This window comes from Raphanus sativus, unplaced genomic scaffold (genome assembly GCF_000801105.2).
Source record: "Raphanus sativus cultivar WK10039 unplaced genomic scaffold, ASM80110v3 Scaffold0123, whole genome shotgun sequence".
Lineage (NCBI taxonomy): Eukaryota > Viridiplantae > Streptophyta > Magnoliopsida > Brassicales > Brassicaceae > Raphanus > Raphanus sativus.
In genome coordinates, this window is record NW_026615443.1 from 46,460 (window position 1) to 63,523 (window position 17,064).

Sequence of the window (17,064 nt, forward strand, 5' to 3'; positions counted from 1 at the left end):
AGGTGTGTCAATTTGGATCTCCTTATGGTTCGAAGTAGTTTCATGTGGTTCTTCTACCAGCAGATAACACACTCGTCAACCCTATTTCATCAACTTGTGTACTATTTCTAAAGTTATGTATGGTTCAGTACAAAATGAACGATTTATTTTTGTTTAGTCTAATGTTCCATGTGATTGAGATTGTAAAAGTACAGCTCTCAGATTCTCAACAAGAGATGTTGGCGGAATCTCATACATTTTCTATGTGGTCCCATACATTTTCATTTTCACTAATGTTTGGATTTAGGGTTTATGGTCTAGAATTTGGGTTTAGAGGTTGGGTTTAGGGTATATGGTTTGGGTTTAGGGTTTAGGATTTGAATTTAGGATTTAGGTTTTGGGTTTAGGGTATATGGATTTGTGTTTGTTTGTTTGTCTTTACCTATACTATATAACATTTGTAAATAGTATAAAACAAACTATAGTATGAGTTTAAGGTTTAAGATTTGGGTTTAGAGTTTGGGTTTAGGGTATATGGTTTGGGTTTAGGGTTTAGGATTTTAGTTTAGAATTAAGGATTTGGATTTAGAGTTTAGGGTTTACGGTTTAGGTAACTCCGTTAGGATCTACAGTTTAGATTAAGAAATTGGGTTTAAAGTTTGGGTTTAGGGTATACGGTTTGGGTTTAGAGTTTAGACCTTCAAGTTTAGGGTCTAGGTAGCTCCGTTATGGGTGATGGTTTGGTTTTACAATTTAGGTTTAGGGTTTGGGTTAAGGGTTTACGGTTTGGGTTTAGGGTTTAGAGTTTGGGTTTTGGGGTTTTTAGGGTTTGGGTTTAGGTTCTATGGTTTGGGTTTAGGGTTTAGGGTTTAGGGTATATGGATTTGTGTTTGTTTGTTTGTATTTGCCTATACTATATGATATTTGTAAATAGTATAGAAGAAATTATGGTATAGGTTTAGAGTTTAGATTTTGGGTTTAAAGTTTGGGTTTAGGATATATAGTTTGAGTTTTGGGTTTAGGGTTTGGGTTTTGGGTTTAGTATTTGCGTTTATGCTTTAGGATTTGGGTTTAGAGTATATGGATTTTGGTTTAGGGTATATGGTTTGGGTTTACGGTTTAGGGTTTGGGTTTAGCGTTTAGTATTTGAGTTTAGGGTTTAAGATTTGAGTTTAGGGAATATGGATTTGTGTTTGTTTGTTTGTTTTTGTCTATACTATATGATATTTGTAATAGTATGGAATAAATTATTGTATAGTGTTGGATATTGTGTAATTTTTTCTTTAGCGTTTGCGGTGTCTATACTATATCATATATATTATAGTATAGTTTTGATTATCATATAATACACTTTCATACGTGAATCGAACTGTGTCATTCTCTTTATCTCACGCGCACGCGAATACAAGGTTAAAATATTCATGATTTGGCTCTAATTGTCACATCCCATGACCTCCACTTTACTATAGCTATATTCTTCATTTTTGAAGCTCTTATGATTATTGATCAAATTCACCCATCATATTTTGAGTTGTATTGGTGTTTTTTTTTGATAAAATAATAGCTAAGTTTGAGAACTAAATTAAGAATATAGCATTTTGATGTTGACCTTATTTGATTTGCTAACATTTTCTTCTTCCTTTTTGGTACTCTCCTTTTCTAAGTCAACTAATGGGTTGACGGTGATAATCAAATTGAACATCTACCATTAAAATGAAAAATAAAATGAAAAGTGTTATTAGAGTTATGGTGGTTCTGATATCCACGATGATATTGATTAATGGTAGTAGTATGTAAATAGAATATAACATAATAAATGGTATAATTCTTGTATTGGTGTATTTTTGCTCGAACTCATGTATTAAACTCTGATAATTTTTTATTGTGTTGTACCCATAGTTTATGTCAGATGGAAGATAGGTTAGAAATGTAAAAATTGTGTTTCGCATGTATATGTTTTAAACTAAACCAACTTATGAATTTTGTTGTCGCTTCTGGGTTGTGGAAATTAATTCCTTGTATCATGCACATTTTTCAAACTGCACCAATTTTGGCTTTTATGATTAACTGGTTATTTTTAATTTATTTTGTTTGGGCAAGTCCGAGATATTATCACCTAGAATGTAGGTAAGCAATGCACATATTAATTTGGAAATATTTGTTGGATTTATCATTTGTTTAGATGTTTAGGTTTATGAGACAATTATTTGCAAAGCCACCTTCATCACCAACGTTGGTGGCATCCTGACCATACTTCTTCTTGATCACAGACTGGAAAACATACAGAACAAAAGTTAGTTAGTCCACAGGAATTAACTGAAGTTACAGGAGCTGTAATAGAACACAAATTGTGCCTATCATTTATGAGGGCATCTCAAAAACAACAATGATTTGAGGTTTACCTTCAAGTGGTGGTAAACTTTAACACCCATTTTCATGGCTTCTTTGAAAGATGAAGCTCTAATAAGGAGAATCATAAACTCCTGCAACCACCAATAGCCAATCAGAAATATTGAAAACATGAAGAAGCTAGACATGTGGAAAAGAATCAAAATGAACATGTCTGCATAGCAAGTTTGTTTTCTTGCATGTGATCCACCATTGATGACTGTTGAAAGCAGGAACCGGTAGCACGATCTTAGGGTTACCAGCAAGATTGGCAATATGCTGCACCCAATACCACGTAAAGCGAAGTGTTTAGAACAAATAAAACCAGAAAACCCCAAGTTGCAACAATAGTCTTATTATTAGTCTACCTTGTAGAGAGGAATGCCACTGACAACGGCCCCAGCAAACAGCTTAAGAAACAATTTGAAGCCCTAATCACAGAGAGACTTACTTTTTTAACAATGAGCAGAGGAGATGAAACCTTTGCATCACAGTCCCCTGCAGGAGTTGAAATAATTCAAGTTGAGGATTTTGGTTTAGAATCCCAGGAGAATTAAAGTGAGAGATAACAAGTATTTACCTGTTTATCGATGAGCATGAGTGATTGAGTTCTATCAAATAAGGGGGGACCCAGCTTTCGCTATGCTTTTCCGGCGGATTTTATTGCCATGGTTCTGTTTTTTTTGCAGAGTAGGGCTTTTTCTAGGATGGATTTAGGTATAGAGTAAGAGCTTTATATAATATAAGAATCAAGGGCAGATGAATCGTAACATTGAAGAACATAATTGATTGAGAGAATAACTGAAAAAATAAAAATAAAAGAGATCGGAGAAGATGAAGTGCAAGCGTCGGAGGGGAGTCTATCGACAGATAAAGTTATAGATTCGTGACTTGATTAAAATCCCATATGGGCCAACGAAATTGGGTGAAACCCAATCGATCTCAAATACAAAAATAGAGTACTCTCATTGGCTGATTTTACAGAGTGACTTGGACACTCTAAAAACACTTCCTCATTTTCTTTTAGTATAGTACTGATTCGTATTTTATAGGTATTGTGTAAGCTAACACATTGAGGTCGAAATATTCAAATTTGTGAATTTTTTAAATATTAAAGACTAGTGATGTTAATATGGGTCCTTTTTGTTTTATAGTCTCACTCTAATCAGTCATCTACATATTACAAAATTGGTTCCTTTTCTGATCTCCCGTAAAAACGCATTCTTGCATTTATTTGGTCCAAGTCATTCTCTGTATAATATACCTTACTCTAAACTGCAAGATATTTCAGTTCAAAACCATAGACACACCTAGACATTAAACCGTCCTAATAACTCCTCATCTGCTGTAAGCAAAGCAACATGAAGGAAAAAGCTATGTACATAGAGAGGATCTCTCACCTCATCTACATTGCTGAAGAAGTAGGCACCTTATATATATCTTTCCAAAACAGACGTGAAACCTGCAAGCTGTTAAGATTTGCTTGGTATGGCAAATATATAACAGAGCCAAGAATACATAACAAACTTTCATAATAAGAAAAAAATCATCAGCTGCCAAAGGTATTAATTTATCCAGCTAATCTTCTGAATTCTATGCCATTTTCGGTAAAACACAGCTCAACCAAGGATACTTTGTTTTAGGGACGACATGATTCACGAACAGCAAAAAAAAATTTTAAAACCACGAGGTTTCTTGTTTTTGGCTTGGTGTTTCGTTGATGTACTAACAACAGTCTCAGTAGGAGGAGGAGGTTCTGTGTCTTTCTTGGGTTGTGTCTCGGTTCCATCTGATATTTGAGCCTCAGCTTTCTTGGGAGGTGGCTTCAAATTACCATAGTCCATTCCCAATATTTGAATGCCCGTCTTCGTTAACATCTTCAGGAGCAAACCTTCTTCAATGTTCCCACACATATATACCATCTGACTTGGTGCATCTATGGTAAATGATACACCTGACATCGAACTCACAAATATTAAATAAAAACCCACCAAACCAAACCTTACACCTATAAATATTAGAGAAAACTTGCAAACCTTGGATGGTCTTTAAAGCTCCTATGATTTTCTTGTACCAACTTCCTTCTAACATATCTATCTCGAATCTAAATTTCTGCAAAAAAAAAAACAAAAAGAACAAAACCAAAAACAGTTTTAAAATCTATAACAATTGAAAAGCGTTGGAAGCAGTGGAGTTATGAGATCAATATATATATATAGAACCAGAAAATGATTATTAGGCTTCCGGATGCCTTCTGGATTCTCTTCATAACCATAATCAATCCTGTAGAGCATAGCGTAACTCTTCGCTTTAAATAACTTTTTAATGAAGACCACAGGATCAACTTCGCCACGTAAATACATCAACTTCTTAGTGGACATCATAGGATTAGCTTCGCTATGTGACCACCAGTCGGGTGCATCGATGGAGCACCCTAAACCTAGAATTAACGACAGAGTTATAGTTAAGACGTATCTACCTCTTGATGAGTAATCAATTAATTAACAAGAAGATCGATCAAAGACTCAAAGCTTCTTTACCTCCAATGCCTTCAAATATTTTATGTAATGTCTTTTGCCAACCTTTGAGTTGAGTTTCCAAAAGCAAAACACATCCCTATTCATAAAAATTATACATGAACTAGTTAGAAAAGTTTAGACAATGGCTTGAGAAACAAGTAGAAAAAAAGAAAAAGAATCAGAGCAATTCGTACGAGTTGAGGAGCCGCCATCGTTTTTGAGTTCCTAGCTAGAGGTGCTTTCTTTGTTTACCCTAACATGCACAACTTAAATAAAATTTCTATTTTACCAAATCAACTTAAATAAAATCCTATCTCTATGATTTAGTTTCCTTGTTTCCGTATCCGTTTATATTTTTACTTCCATAACACTACAAGAATTGAATTGGCTGTGGTATAGCACATGTTATGACAGAGCCAAGATTACATAAACAAACTTTCATAATAATAACTAATAAGATAAAGAGATGATCAGCTGTCAAAAGGTATCAATTTCATCCAGTAATAGATCCTTAGATTAACATAATGACATGCTTCAAATCGATGCAACTCGTAACACAGACTGGCTTCAAGTTCAATTACAAAAAAGGTTTCTTCCTGATCAAGAATAGTTGGCCACAGTCTCCAATACTAATAACTAGTACTATGCAACATAACTAAAGCAGGGATGCCGTAGAGCATACAAAGAGTGGTGTCTACACCATAAAAAGATACTTAAGATCATCAACTGTCAGTCCAGTTGCAGAGCTTCCACGATGATCTTCACCATAAGCAGATGCAACCATTCTCCTTTTCTCCTCCTGAAAAAGATATTTAGAAAAATGCAAAAATGATAAATATAAAATAAAAGGGACATCAAATACAAAGCCAGAACATTACCTGAAGAAACAACATTCTATCCTCAACGGTATCTTTTATAGTGACACGAGTTACACAAACAGGCCGAGTCTGTCCAATACGATGTGCACGATCAATAGCCTGGTCTTCAGCCGATGGATTCCACCAAAGATCCAAAAGAATAACATGACTCGCAGCTACCATGTTCAGACCTAGGCTTCCAGCTTTTAAGGACAGCTTTGATTTTTTTTTTTTTTGACAGCTTTGATCTTCGATGAAGTAAACTCGCTTTTTTGGAAAATTGATTTATCCTGCGAAGAAGAACTAGAGCCTGAATCATTGGCAACTCAGTTTCTAAGGGCAGACTCAGAGAAAACAACATCACCACGCAAGTCTTCTCTGCATGACCGTTCAGGGCTGATGTTGTCATCGCCATAGATATGTTCTGAAACACATTGATAGCAAAACACATGACTTGTACACATCATACGGATTGTATCTGAGGAACCTGAAATAGCTATATAAATCATCAACTGTATTTTGTATTGGCGCTCCAGACAAACACCACCTCTTTTTGGCACGAAGAATGCAACATGCTCTCGCCACTTGTGTTCTATGATTCTTAATTGCCTGAGATTCATCTAGTACTACTCTGAGCCACCCAACTCTTGATAGTTTACCATTATCAGAGTCAGAAGAAGAAACTTTACGTTTTTTGGAGGGATTTTCATCATTCTCATCCTCATCTACCAAGAACTGTTTGGGAACTTCATTGTGTATTTATTCTAACGATTTTACAAAATAGTTTTTGGATACCAAACAATTCATATTCTTAATTTAACAAATTACCTTACCATTTTATATGTTCATTTTATGGAATAGCAAATATTCAATACACAAAAAAATATAAACTTATTAAAAACATTCAGGAATAACATGAAAATATAAATAAAATAACAAATAATATATAAGTATAACAAATCGAAACATACAATTCGCGCTTAACCCGAAAAAAATCTCTAGTCGTGATAAATGCTTGTAAATATGGTTGGTAAATATGGTGTTAATATAATTGTTAAATAATAGTAAATTTCATAATAATATAGTAAATATAGGTGTATTTAGATCGCTAGGGTTCGCGGTCCTCCCTATAATAGGCTTCGATATTTTTTTTTTTTTTTTGAGAGAGCAAGCAATAATGAGATTTAAGCCTACCTCATTCCACAATCCTTATTTTGGTCATGGCCGTAGTCTCCCACGTCGTGGATATGACATCTGTGATTCTCCTTTAGCGAGACGGAGGGAGGTCAATTCTGAGATTGAAAATTCTGATGAGCTAATAATAAGCAACTTACCTGAATCTGAAACTCAGGTTTGTAATTCTTGTAAATTCGTCAGTCAATTCTCTGGTTTTGTCACTAATCTCTCTCTCTCTCTATATATATATATATATATATATAACCAGGATGAGAAGATCTCTGTGGCCACTACCTCCGCGCCACCTATGTCAAGGTTAAGGTATGGTGATTGATGATTATTGGGATTGATGTTGTTGATTCTCTTGTACATCCTTCATATGTTGTGTGTTATTATGACTCAGCGTGGACGAGCAATCCCTCCGCATGGCTGCTTTGGCTTTGGAAAAGAAGAAGAAGAAATCAGCACCTAAGGCATTGCTCGCTACGGAGAGCAAACCTAGCACCTAAGGCATCCGTTTTATCATACAATCACCAGACACCAACTAATATCGCTTTATCATTTCTGTTGTGTTTTGTAAACTTAAGATGACAAATTTGATTTCCAGTAGGTTTATCTAAATCTCAAAGATAAATGCAACGAAATGTTCTCGTTTGGACATAAAGTTATGTGGAGGTGATCTTAAGCTGATTATTGAACTATCATACAGCTATAAATTCGTTAACTTGAGCAGTCAAATTTCTTCTTTCGCTGAGATATTATGTTTATGAACGAACAAGTTTGTATCTTCCTCTCATTCACTGTTTTATTCTTTCTGGAAACAACACTTAGTCATTCAAAACCTCAAAACTCTCATGATCCTCGAATTCAACTGTTTCCATTCTCGTAGAAGAATGCGGAGTTGATGACTGAAAAACGAAGACAGCAAAGAGTTAGTCAATGAAGCTCATCATTTTAATCGTGGTTGCTGGCTTAGGCTAACACAAAAGTTTCAACGCTACCTCAAATGTTACAACCACATCGTTTTTTTTTTTTTTTTTTTAACCTGGGATATCCCGGGCCGAAGCCCAGACTAATCCCCAAGGGTAATCTGAATGGTAACGGATTCGAACTCAGGTCCCTTAGGGATCCTGGAACGCCATGTACCACCCGACCAGTGACTCGTGGTTACCACATCGTATTTTGCTAACTCAATAGGATCTTTGGTCCTGTTACCACCATGGTAGATTAAAACAGAAAGTTTGGATTCACTCATCAAGTTCTCTGCCTCACAACACTCGCTGGACAAACAACTAATGTGCCAGCAGCCGGTCTCTTGCTATTAAGCTCCCGTCTTACAGTATCTGAACTACCATTCTGATCACTATCAATATCACTCAGAACCATGGTCTCACTATTGCTTGAAACCTTGAACTCTGGTCTTGCATGAATATCATGCTTTGCATTTTCCGACTCATCATCAGCATCCAGGTCCACTATTTGGGCGTCTTGTTTGCTTGAGTTTTCAGAATTTTATTGGGACTCAAACTTTTGCTTCAGGATAAGAGCAATCATTGAGACTGTCTTACCAAGTCCCTGGAAAATCACATAACAGAATCAGAGATATTAACTAGGAAAAAAGTTTTGATTATATGTGACCTGATCATCTGCTAAGATCCCTCCTGAACAGTGTAAACAACTTGTTTCCTTTTGTAACATCCATGCCAGTGCAATTTTCTGAGCAGAAAAAAATAGTATTTAGTATATATACAAACCAATTTCAAAAAGGCCAATAAATGGTAACACTAAAGCAATGATAATATTAATAACTGATGTCTCATAAGAGGAACTGAAAGAGTACCAGGAGGTAGATCAACTTCTGTCCTCGGTTGATTCAAATTCTGCAGGATTAACATACACTTCGTTATAAAAAAAATGCCCTTAACATGCCACTAATATCCGGTTGAATATAAAACAACACTGAGCTCTCAACTTATGCATCAGCATAACATCGAAAATGAATGCTACATAAAAGAGTCAATTTATCTGAAGTATCATTATTTCATAAAATAGGATACTCGGTCTAAAATTGAGTAGATTCAGTATGCAAGTATGAATCAAGCATGAACGAGAACTCATATAAAACGTTTCAATGCACCAAATATTTAACCAAAAAACTGTAAAAGGTGGTACAATAGACACAAACAAGACATGCAAACTCAGATAAAACGTTCAATGCACCAAATATTTAACCAAAAAAAAAATTAGAGTAATATATTGCAATCATACCAAGAGACTGAAAAGGGCCATAAAACTGTAAAGGTGGTACAAGGGACACAAACAAGACAGGCAAGCAAAAAAAGAAGAGCCAAGTGTTCAAGTTTCATTCTCAAGAGAAGAGTGAGTTGATGATGAATACCCCGTAGTGCATCCTGATAGATCAGCCTCTCAGAATTGTCGTCTTCCCCAATTCCAGTCATGTCCACTGGATCGCTTGGACTACCAGCATCTTGTAAAGGAGAAGCAGATGTTCCATGCGTCATAGATGAAGGAGGGAGGATCCTAACCCCATTCCCACTAAGAGAAGCATTTGTACATCCAACACTATCTTGACTATTACCCGTAGAGGAAGTAAAACTACCGCTTCCTGAGTGAAAAAAGGGTAAAAAGAGAGCACCGAGGTTGGTTGAAACTTGAATTAGTCCATAAACTTAACCTCACCAAGAATGGACAAAATATAATAGCAGAGAGAGTATACCAATACTAGTTTCTTTCCCAATGGGCTCCGATACATTGTCATCACTACCACTATCACTGCAGTTGCTGCTGCTGCTACCAATACTACTACCTGAACTAATTTGAATATCAGAATCCATCATGTGCTAGCTTCTAAGAAAGTCAAATTTAGCCTGCGTTGCAAGACAATGTTGGCATTATTCAACGAATGAAGCTAATGGCATGAAACGGAACCCTTTTCACTGTAATTGGAAACAATTTCAACAGCCTAGCAAAAGAGCCAAGAACACCAAATCAAGCAAAGTAAGGCAAAGTGGCGGGATAACTGAAATCAAAACGACAGGTACCGTGGAGAAAGCAGAGAGTTGGAAGGAAGCCACTGTTCATAGGGTTTCTTTCTTCCTTTCTCAGTGAAACCAATAATATTCTGTCACCAGACAAGGGAGCAGAAAACATGAAATGTTTTTCTTTTACACTTTGGTAATTACATTTCCATCAAAAATATGGAAAGGAAACATGGTAAACAGTAAGAGTTTACATTTGCTCGGCCCACGGCTACGTCTTTCGGCCATCTGACCATTTCCAACTCATCACTTTTAGAAACATATACGTTAGAGTAAATTCTATAATTCTATTTTTTATAATACTATTCTGTTTAAAATGAATAAAGAGAAATTGATTCAAATACTATAAATTGACTAACATTTTTCAAAAAAAAACTTCAATCAAAATTATTCTAACATTTGGGTAGGTTTAGTTATTGTTGTTTAGTTTTAGTATTTGAGGGATGAATTTGGATTTATTAATGATTTAAGAGGTTAGTTTAATTTTTTTTAATCAAAAATTAGGATGTTTATGAAAATAATCAGGTAAATTTAAAAAAATAGTATCATATTTGTGGTAAAACTAGAATTCCCCGTAAATAATAATATACACTAAATAAAGTTTGAGACTTAGATGTATTTGGCTATTTGTCCCAATATATTTTACTGCTTTTAATTAGAAAAATTCTAAAATAAATAAAAATATAAAATAACGTTTCTTTATTCACATTATTTTTAAAGAAAAAAAATGAGATTATTCGAATAGATTTTTTTTGCTTTCAGCAAATCAAAAATAGTAATGAGTTAAAGATGCTGACATTAAAAGCAAAAAGGCAAAAAAAAAACATTTTTTTCTTAATGCATGTCTTGAAGAGAAATCCTAAACCGAAAATCAACAGCCCAATCATTTTTCCTAAGGTATTTTTCCTTAAGGTTTTGTTCATAGAAGCCTAAACTGAAATCTTGAGAGGGAAATACAAATAATAACAAATTTTAACCGAATCCCTCGGCTGACTGCTGCAATCTGCCTCAGCGTGTATAGAGCCACTGCTTTTATTGCGTGCTGCTCTGCTTATGTTATTAGCCGACTGTTAAACCGAATCCAAACTTGTGGTCCTTCTTCTTACGGTCAATCTGTGAAAAAAACAAAACACAATCAACAGTTTAAAACAAGAGTCTCCGGTTACATCTCAGTACATGAAAGAACAAGGCAGAACCTTATGTTACCTCTGCAGATAGAAGAAAATTAAGTCCCATACTCAATCTTTCTTCCAGGAGAGCTGATGTAACTCCGTTGGAATCAATCTTCCCCCTGATACGAGCCTGTAACAAACCACACAGACTTAGTTGCTTGTTTTTTCACTTCCATTACGTTCCAGAGGATATATAGTGATTTTTTTTACCTGTCTGAAAATGTAGTCATACCCAACACTAGCTACAACATCTCTTGAAATGTAGTTGTACACAAAATCAGTGGCTAGTGAAACCTGATCATGATGAAAAGTAGTTAAGGTTGTCATGTTTGTTCTCCACACTCTGTATAATAAGATGAGCTTAATGATAAAAGGTACAAGTACCTTCTCGGATATCTTTTGCACATAGTTCATAGTTACAGAACCAGTGCTAGCAACTTGCGCAGAGGCGACCTGTTGGTAAAGAATAGTAGTTGTTGTTCACTTCACTGATAGCTTGAAAACGGGTAGTGAAAAATTTGACTGAGAAGACAGCATTACCATCTGATTAGTTTCGTATCTTGCAGCGTAACCTATACCCGACTTCCTAGGCACACCAGCCCAGAAAACTTCCCCACCCAATGATAGACGGGGTGTCAGGCTCTGTCCAGAAATTCATGAAAATATAATCACTACAATGTATTAAGCAACATCTCTCACGTGCACCATACCAAAACTTTTAGCTGTTATAAAAGACAACTATTGTTATCACCACAGAAACTAAGCATGGCAACAGAGATGATTCGAACGACTTATGGTTCATCTCTCAACACTAAGTTACTAAACAAGACATTTTTTGCAAAGATGACTAGCCCTTTTCCTATTTATTCAACTTCACGCAGAAAGATTTACAAAACTGCAGCTGTTGCACATAGTCAAGTTTTACCTGAATATAGGTTGCTCCAACTAGAGCGCCGTTGCCAAGTTGAAGTTGGGTTCGGTAGTCTTTTCCCTACACAAACCAGAGAAAATAAAAAAAACTTCAGATGAACCCAAATACAAGCATCATAAGGATAGGAGGAGTTTAAAACAGAGAGAAGCTCGTGACCATGTAATCAAAGTTGAACACCGCATGTGACATATGTGGCTCACCTGTCAGCTGGAAAGAAAGTAAAACAAAAGATGATAAATACAATATTCCATAGAACAAGCACATTTCTCTAGTTGCAGCACCTTACCAGAGCATTGGCCTTTAAGATGAACTTATCAGTTAAATCAGCTTTCACTCTTGCATTGAGTCTACCATCAGTCATAACCCTTCCAACAAGCATCAACTGCGTATTATATATATATATGTCATTCGCATATCTTCTTGATGGCCATAAGATATAAAAATGCTACCTTTGGGTCAAAATAATTGGCACCAAACTCATAATGGGCTGTTGGAATTTTGATCGTCGTGTCAGGTGACTGAGAAGGAACTTCTGTTGGCCCCATCATTACACTATTTCAAAAGAAGAAAAAAAATCAATAACAGACTTAATCAGCAACGCAATATAAACGTAAGTGTTAAGCCAATAAAACAGTAAACATAATGTTACTAACCTGTGGCTGAGAGAGAACTTTTGATTCAACCCTTTGCTAAAGTCGAAGCGTAAACCCTCAAAATTCTCAGACTTTAATAAAGACACTGCAGAGAATAACCAAAAACCAGTTAGAAACCAATTGAGACATAAATAAAAAATGCACCAAAACTGTAAAAGAAACCATAAGGAGAGACTGACTAAAAAGATTCAATAAAAGAAAGGTATCATATGAATAAGCATAGCTGAAAAGACCTCACAAGACGTTAATTGGCTACAAGCAATTGTTGCCTTAGCTTATATATACTTGAGACAGCACAATCAAAATCTGAACAATTGAACAATTTGAGATCATACTATATGGTTTTTACTAATACAATATGACTAAAGTAACACTCTCATCTATGAAGAAAATGAAGATGGGAGAAAGTGTGATAATGAGATACTGAACTGTAAGCTTCGCGGTGGACTTCCTCATAAGGAACAGGGCACGGGAGATTCGAGTAATCAACTTTCTCTTCGACTTTAGTCTTGGCATCGATTTGCGACGTCACGAGAGGTGGGAAGACATCCGCCATTGCCGCCGCCGTCGCCGCCTTTGATAAATGTTTTATACGGCGACAGTAGAAAAAAGGAAGGGTTTTTGCTTCTACTTCTTCTTCTTCTTCTATTTGGTGGCGATGATCCGATCCTCTTTGTCTCTTTGGGTTTTGGTTTTCTAAGGGGTTTTGTAAATCTTTGGTTCTACCCGATTCGGTTTTTAATCTCAAACCGGTTCCAAACCGTTCATTCTCCGGTTTCTTAACTAATTCGAGGTAAAAGAACCATTAATTCATGAACTTTTACTTTTACTGTACATTTTTTAACTTGCTAGTTTTAAAATGTGAAAATATTTACACGAACTCATGAACTTTGCTTGCTGTACATTTTTAAGATAGTCAGCACTTTTACCGAGGTAAGTTAATAGTTTTAGAATGTAAAAAATATTTATATGGACGTTACTGTAGACATAAACAATCAAAACTTTTTGATCAAAAAAAAAAAAAAAAAAAAAAAAAAAAAACAATCAAAACTTCTTGTTGCAAGGGGCTTGAGACAGTAAAGAATGCTATATAGTACAGTGACCATTGGAAATAACTGTCATATTATTCTTATGGTACAGTGACCAATTATATGTTTGGCGGTTGCAATTCTGAATTACATATATCATAAAGCCAACAAGACTTTGATGATAATCTACATGCATCGATTACCTTTTATTGTGGTATATAAGCAATAGTTTTTTTTTAGCGCACAAGACCCAAGTTCAAGATTCCCCAAGAAACATCTGGCCAAGATTGATCCTGTGACTTCATGAGAAGAACTCTAACCCAAGCAATCCAACCTTCCCATGACATCCTCTTGTCCCATGGACTTCCCCATTGCAACAGCAGAAGAAGCCCTCTCTCCGCTTCTCTCTCTGCCTCTGCGAATCTCTTCTTTCCCAGATACACTTGACTCAACAGCACATGTGGCTCTCCCACATATGGGTTCTTCTCAATACCCCCAACAACTTTCTCCTCTGCTCTCTCCAAGTACCCTTCTTTGCTCGCGTCGCTGCGCTGCACAGCTTCCCAGTACATGTCCCTTGCTTCTATCTGCTCCTTTGCATCCAATACCTGTCCATTACATGTGCAGCTTATCAATAAACTATTAAGCTCACTTTCATGAAAGCTGCTCAACTAAAGAACTATACAATCCCTAGACATAGCGATGAAATGATCATGACACGAGGTGATGAAACGCATGATACCTTGGTGCAGAAGCTGAAGACAGGAGGCACCACGAGCTCAATATCTTCATCTCTCTCCTTCCTCACCACAAACCCAGAATCCCTCTTCCTCTGCTCCATCAAAATCTCTTCCTCCCCTCACAATCAAACTATAAACAGCACCCATCCTGGAGCTAGAGTTCATCCACAGCCCAGGCTTCCCCTCCCAGCCCGCCACAACGCCGCCACGTTATTCCCTCTAAACTCAAGCCTCCCGTCATCATTACAAAACAACTCATCCTGAAACCCGAATAACTGATCACTAAAATCCGCCATCGTCATCAGCAAGAACACACCAACCACCCTCCTCGACACAACAACCTCTTCACCAGTCTTGATATGCTTCACACGACGCCGTTCTCAGGCACCAAACTGTTAACCTTCTTCCTCCACTCTTCATCTCCATCGAACCACCCTTCCTCCTTGGCCTTCTTCAAAGAAGCCTCGGAGCGATCAAGATGCTCGACGAGCTCTTTATCGGAGTACTTGAAGAGGAGGTCGTCGTGGATCAGAGTCTGCCTCGGGACGACGCAGAAGAGATGGATCAGGGCCTCGGCGGGCTCGCCTACGTGTCCGCGGACGACTTCGCGGCCGGTGGAAGGGTGGAAGATGGCTAGGTTGACGTAGGAGTTGGAGTAAGCCGAGTGGGAAGAGGCCGCAGAGGCAGACGGTTTCGGGGGCTTTCCAGAGCTTGAGGATCTTGTAGATGTCGATGAGGTGGTCTAGGAAGCTTCCGTGTTTGTGCCAGCACTCGCCTGCGCCGACGCTTTTGAGGACGGCGATTAGGGAGGGGAGGTTGGGGAGATGTTCTCTAGCTCTCCTCGGAGGAAAGGACGGGCTAGGTCTAGTACGGTGGAGAGGTTTGGTGATGATACGAAGTTGAACCCATTTTTTCTCTCTAGTGTTGTTAGGTAAGAGTTGGATAGGATGATGATCAGCAACCTTTTATCAGCTTAGATTACTAAAAAAGAATGACCGAACAGTAAGCCTTGACTTATTATGTAAAATACATACTATCCGTTATCAGTTTCAACTGGATTTAGAAAAACCGGATATTTGTAAATATTATATATATTAATACAAATCATAATTTTAGCTCTAATTTTTAAACATTTTAAAATAAATAAATATCTTTACAGTCATGGTATTTTATGCAAATTTATATTATTTATTAAATTTATTTTAAAATAAATATTGAATAATTCCGTACATAGCTTTTCTAGTTTAGTTTTATAAGAACATCACTTAATAGAAAAATAACCGAATTTTTTTTTTCACTAAAAAGATAAAAATATAGGTTAGAAACCGATTAAATATCCAGTTAAAAATAATGAATTTATCAAAATTCAAATACCAAAAAGTAGGGAATCGAATACAAGTGGACAGACTTGATTCAGATTCTGATGAAGTAGAACAAAGCTAAAATAGCGGATATCCGCTGATGCCAAATTGCCAACCACTAGTCACCTACGCCAAGTTTAGATGAAACATTAAAAGCTTACACATCAAAATCCCAATGACTAAAAACAGCTTCCTAGGACAACAAGTAGTCATATTTGAATTTCAGATATTGCGAGTTTCGTAAGATACTTAATTATTTTTAGAAGTAATGTCATCTTCACAACAACAACAACAACTAAGCAAGGAGGAAACAGTGTAAGTAAACAAAACAGAAGAAACAATCGGGGAAAACAAAAAGAAAAAAAAATACTTAAAACTATAAAGCCTTGAATGTTGAATTTCACAAAGGAAACTGTTTACCTAGAGGGACAAAAAATTGCAAGTACAATAATAAGTGAATCCATCAGTAGATAAGTATTATATCTACATAATAAACCTTTTTGAGACCTGACCATATTGCCAATGATAGCAATCGCTTCCTCATCAAATCATCACGTCAAACTATAATCGTCGTTTCATCACAGAAAATACGGAACTCCAGTCCTTGGCCCTCTCATTTGATTGTTCTCTTCTGTCTCGTTGAAGTACTTCACATCCCTTTCCTGGTAATAACAAGCATTCCCATGGTTTTTATATTAAAACCATAGACATAATGACCGATACAGTGATGTTTATGACTTATGACCTAGAATCTATGGTAAATCAGATATTCTAACAACACACGGCCTACTTAACTATTCTCCTTAAACCTTCCACTTCAAAAAGCAGATACAAATCAAGAGTGTGTACTTAAAGCTGGTAGAGAGCCGAATATCAAAAATAAAATGAGTGATGATATCACTTAAGTAAGAGAAATCTTCACTTGTTGAGACAAAGGTGGCATGGATACTATGCATGACGAGCGAAAGCTACAGACTATATGTCTATAGGAAAGAACTGAAGAGATGGCTCACCATGTTTTCATCGAAACTCAATATAAAGCGACATTGCCACAGCGGTAGCAGTAATTAGGTGCAGACCACACCTTCACACCAAAGAAGAAGAAGAAAGAACACACATCAATTAAGCAGAGCAATCTTAGCATAAAAAGGGTCACGTCATTAAGAAGCAGGACACTCACAGTTACAAGGCCTTTATCTTG

At 36.4% G+C, this 17,064-nt stretch overlaps 4 protein-coding genes, 1 long non-coding RNA gene and 2 pseudogenes across 8 annotated transcripts; 1 reads left to right on the forward strand and 6 right to left on the reverse strand.

Moving 5' to 3' along the window:
• Positions 1–2,122: 2,122 nt before the first annotated feature.
• LOC108810778 (uncharacterized) lies at positions 2,123–3,303 on the reverse strand. 4 transcript variants are annotated; one of them, XR_008939577.1, is made up of 5 exons: positions 2,948–3,299; positions 2,736–2,865; positions 2,579–2,646; positions 2,382–2,462; positions 2,123–2,250 (listed from the first exon to the last, which is right to left on the reverse strand). XR_008939577.1 is itself a non-coding variant. In XM_018582866.2 (4 exons), exons 1-4 carry the CDS (start codon positions 2,963–2,965, stop codon positions 2,158–2,160), a joined length of 423 nt encoding a protein of 140 aa, XP_018438368.1. In that variant the 5' UTR covers positions 2,966–3,303; the 3' UTR covers positions 2,123–2,157. The 4 variants fall into 4 exon arrangements, 1 of the variants encoding a protein (XP_018438368.1); XR_001943180.2 differs by having other exon boundaries at positions 2,539–2,646; XR_001943179.2 differs by having other exon boundaries at positions 2,382–2,646; positions 2,948–3,297.
• A 391-nt stretch (positions 3,304–3,694) lies between these two features.
• On the reverse strand, positions 3,695–5,098 carry LOC108807716 (uncharacterized). The gene is made up of 6 exons (XM_056996093.1): positions 5,081–5,098; positions 4,908–4,983; positions 4,590–4,807; positions 4,404–4,479; positions 4,098–4,321; positions 3,695–3,712 (listed from the first exon to the last, which is right to left on the reverse strand). Exons 1-6 carry the CDS (start codon positions 5,096–5,098, stop codon positions 3,695–3,697), a joined length of 630 nt encoding a protein of 209 aa, XP_056852073.1.
• Positions 5,099–5,554: 456 nt separating this feature from the next.
• On the reverse strand, positions 5,555–9,470 carry LOC108807715 (helicase-like transcription factor CHR27; annotated as a pseudogene).
• Positions 6,895–7,562, forward strand: LOC130501209 (uncharacterized). The gene is made up of 3 exons (XM_056996091.1): positions 6,895–7,094; positions 7,188–7,240; positions 7,323–7,562. Exons 1-3 carry the CDS (start codon positions 6,921–6,923, stop codon positions 7,426–7,428), a joined length of 333 nt encoding a protein of 110 aa, XP_056852071.1. The 5' UTR covers positions 6,895–6,920; the 3' UTR covers positions 7,429–7,562.
• Positions 9,471–10,787: 1,317 nt separating the features above from the next.
• Positions 10,788–13,420, reverse strand: LOC108809387 (mitochondrial import receptor subunit TOM40-1-like). Its single transcript, XM_018581532.2, has 11 exons — positions 13,164–13,420; positions 12,735–12,819; positions 12,531–12,633; positions 12,368–12,463; positions 12,238–12,288; positions 12,076–12,141; positions 11,691–11,792; positions 11,535–11,603; positions 11,361–11,444; positions 11,185–11,280; positions 10,788–11,091 (listed from the first exon to the last, which is right to left on the reverse strand). Exons 1-11 carry the CDS (start codon positions 13,288–13,290, stop codon positions 11,038–11,040), a joined length of 933 nt encoding a protein of 310 aa, XP_018437034.1. The 5' UTR covers positions 13,291–13,420; the 3' UTR covers positions 10,788–11,037.
• A 419-nt stretch (positions 13,421–13,839) lies between these two features.
• Positions 13,840–15,665, reverse strand: LOC108805853 (uncharacterized; annotated as a pseudogene).
• Positions 15,666–16,092: 427 nt separating this feature from the next.
• Positions 16,093–16,954, reverse strand: LOC130501210 (uncharacterized). The gene is made up of 2 exons (XR_008939578.1): positions 16,877–16,954; positions 16,093–16,525 (listed from the first exon to the last, which is right to left on the reverse strand). It is a non-coding gene; the product is annotated as an uncharacterized LOC130501210 (long non-coding RNA).
• Between the last annotated feature and the right edge of the window lie 110 nt (positions 16,955–17,064).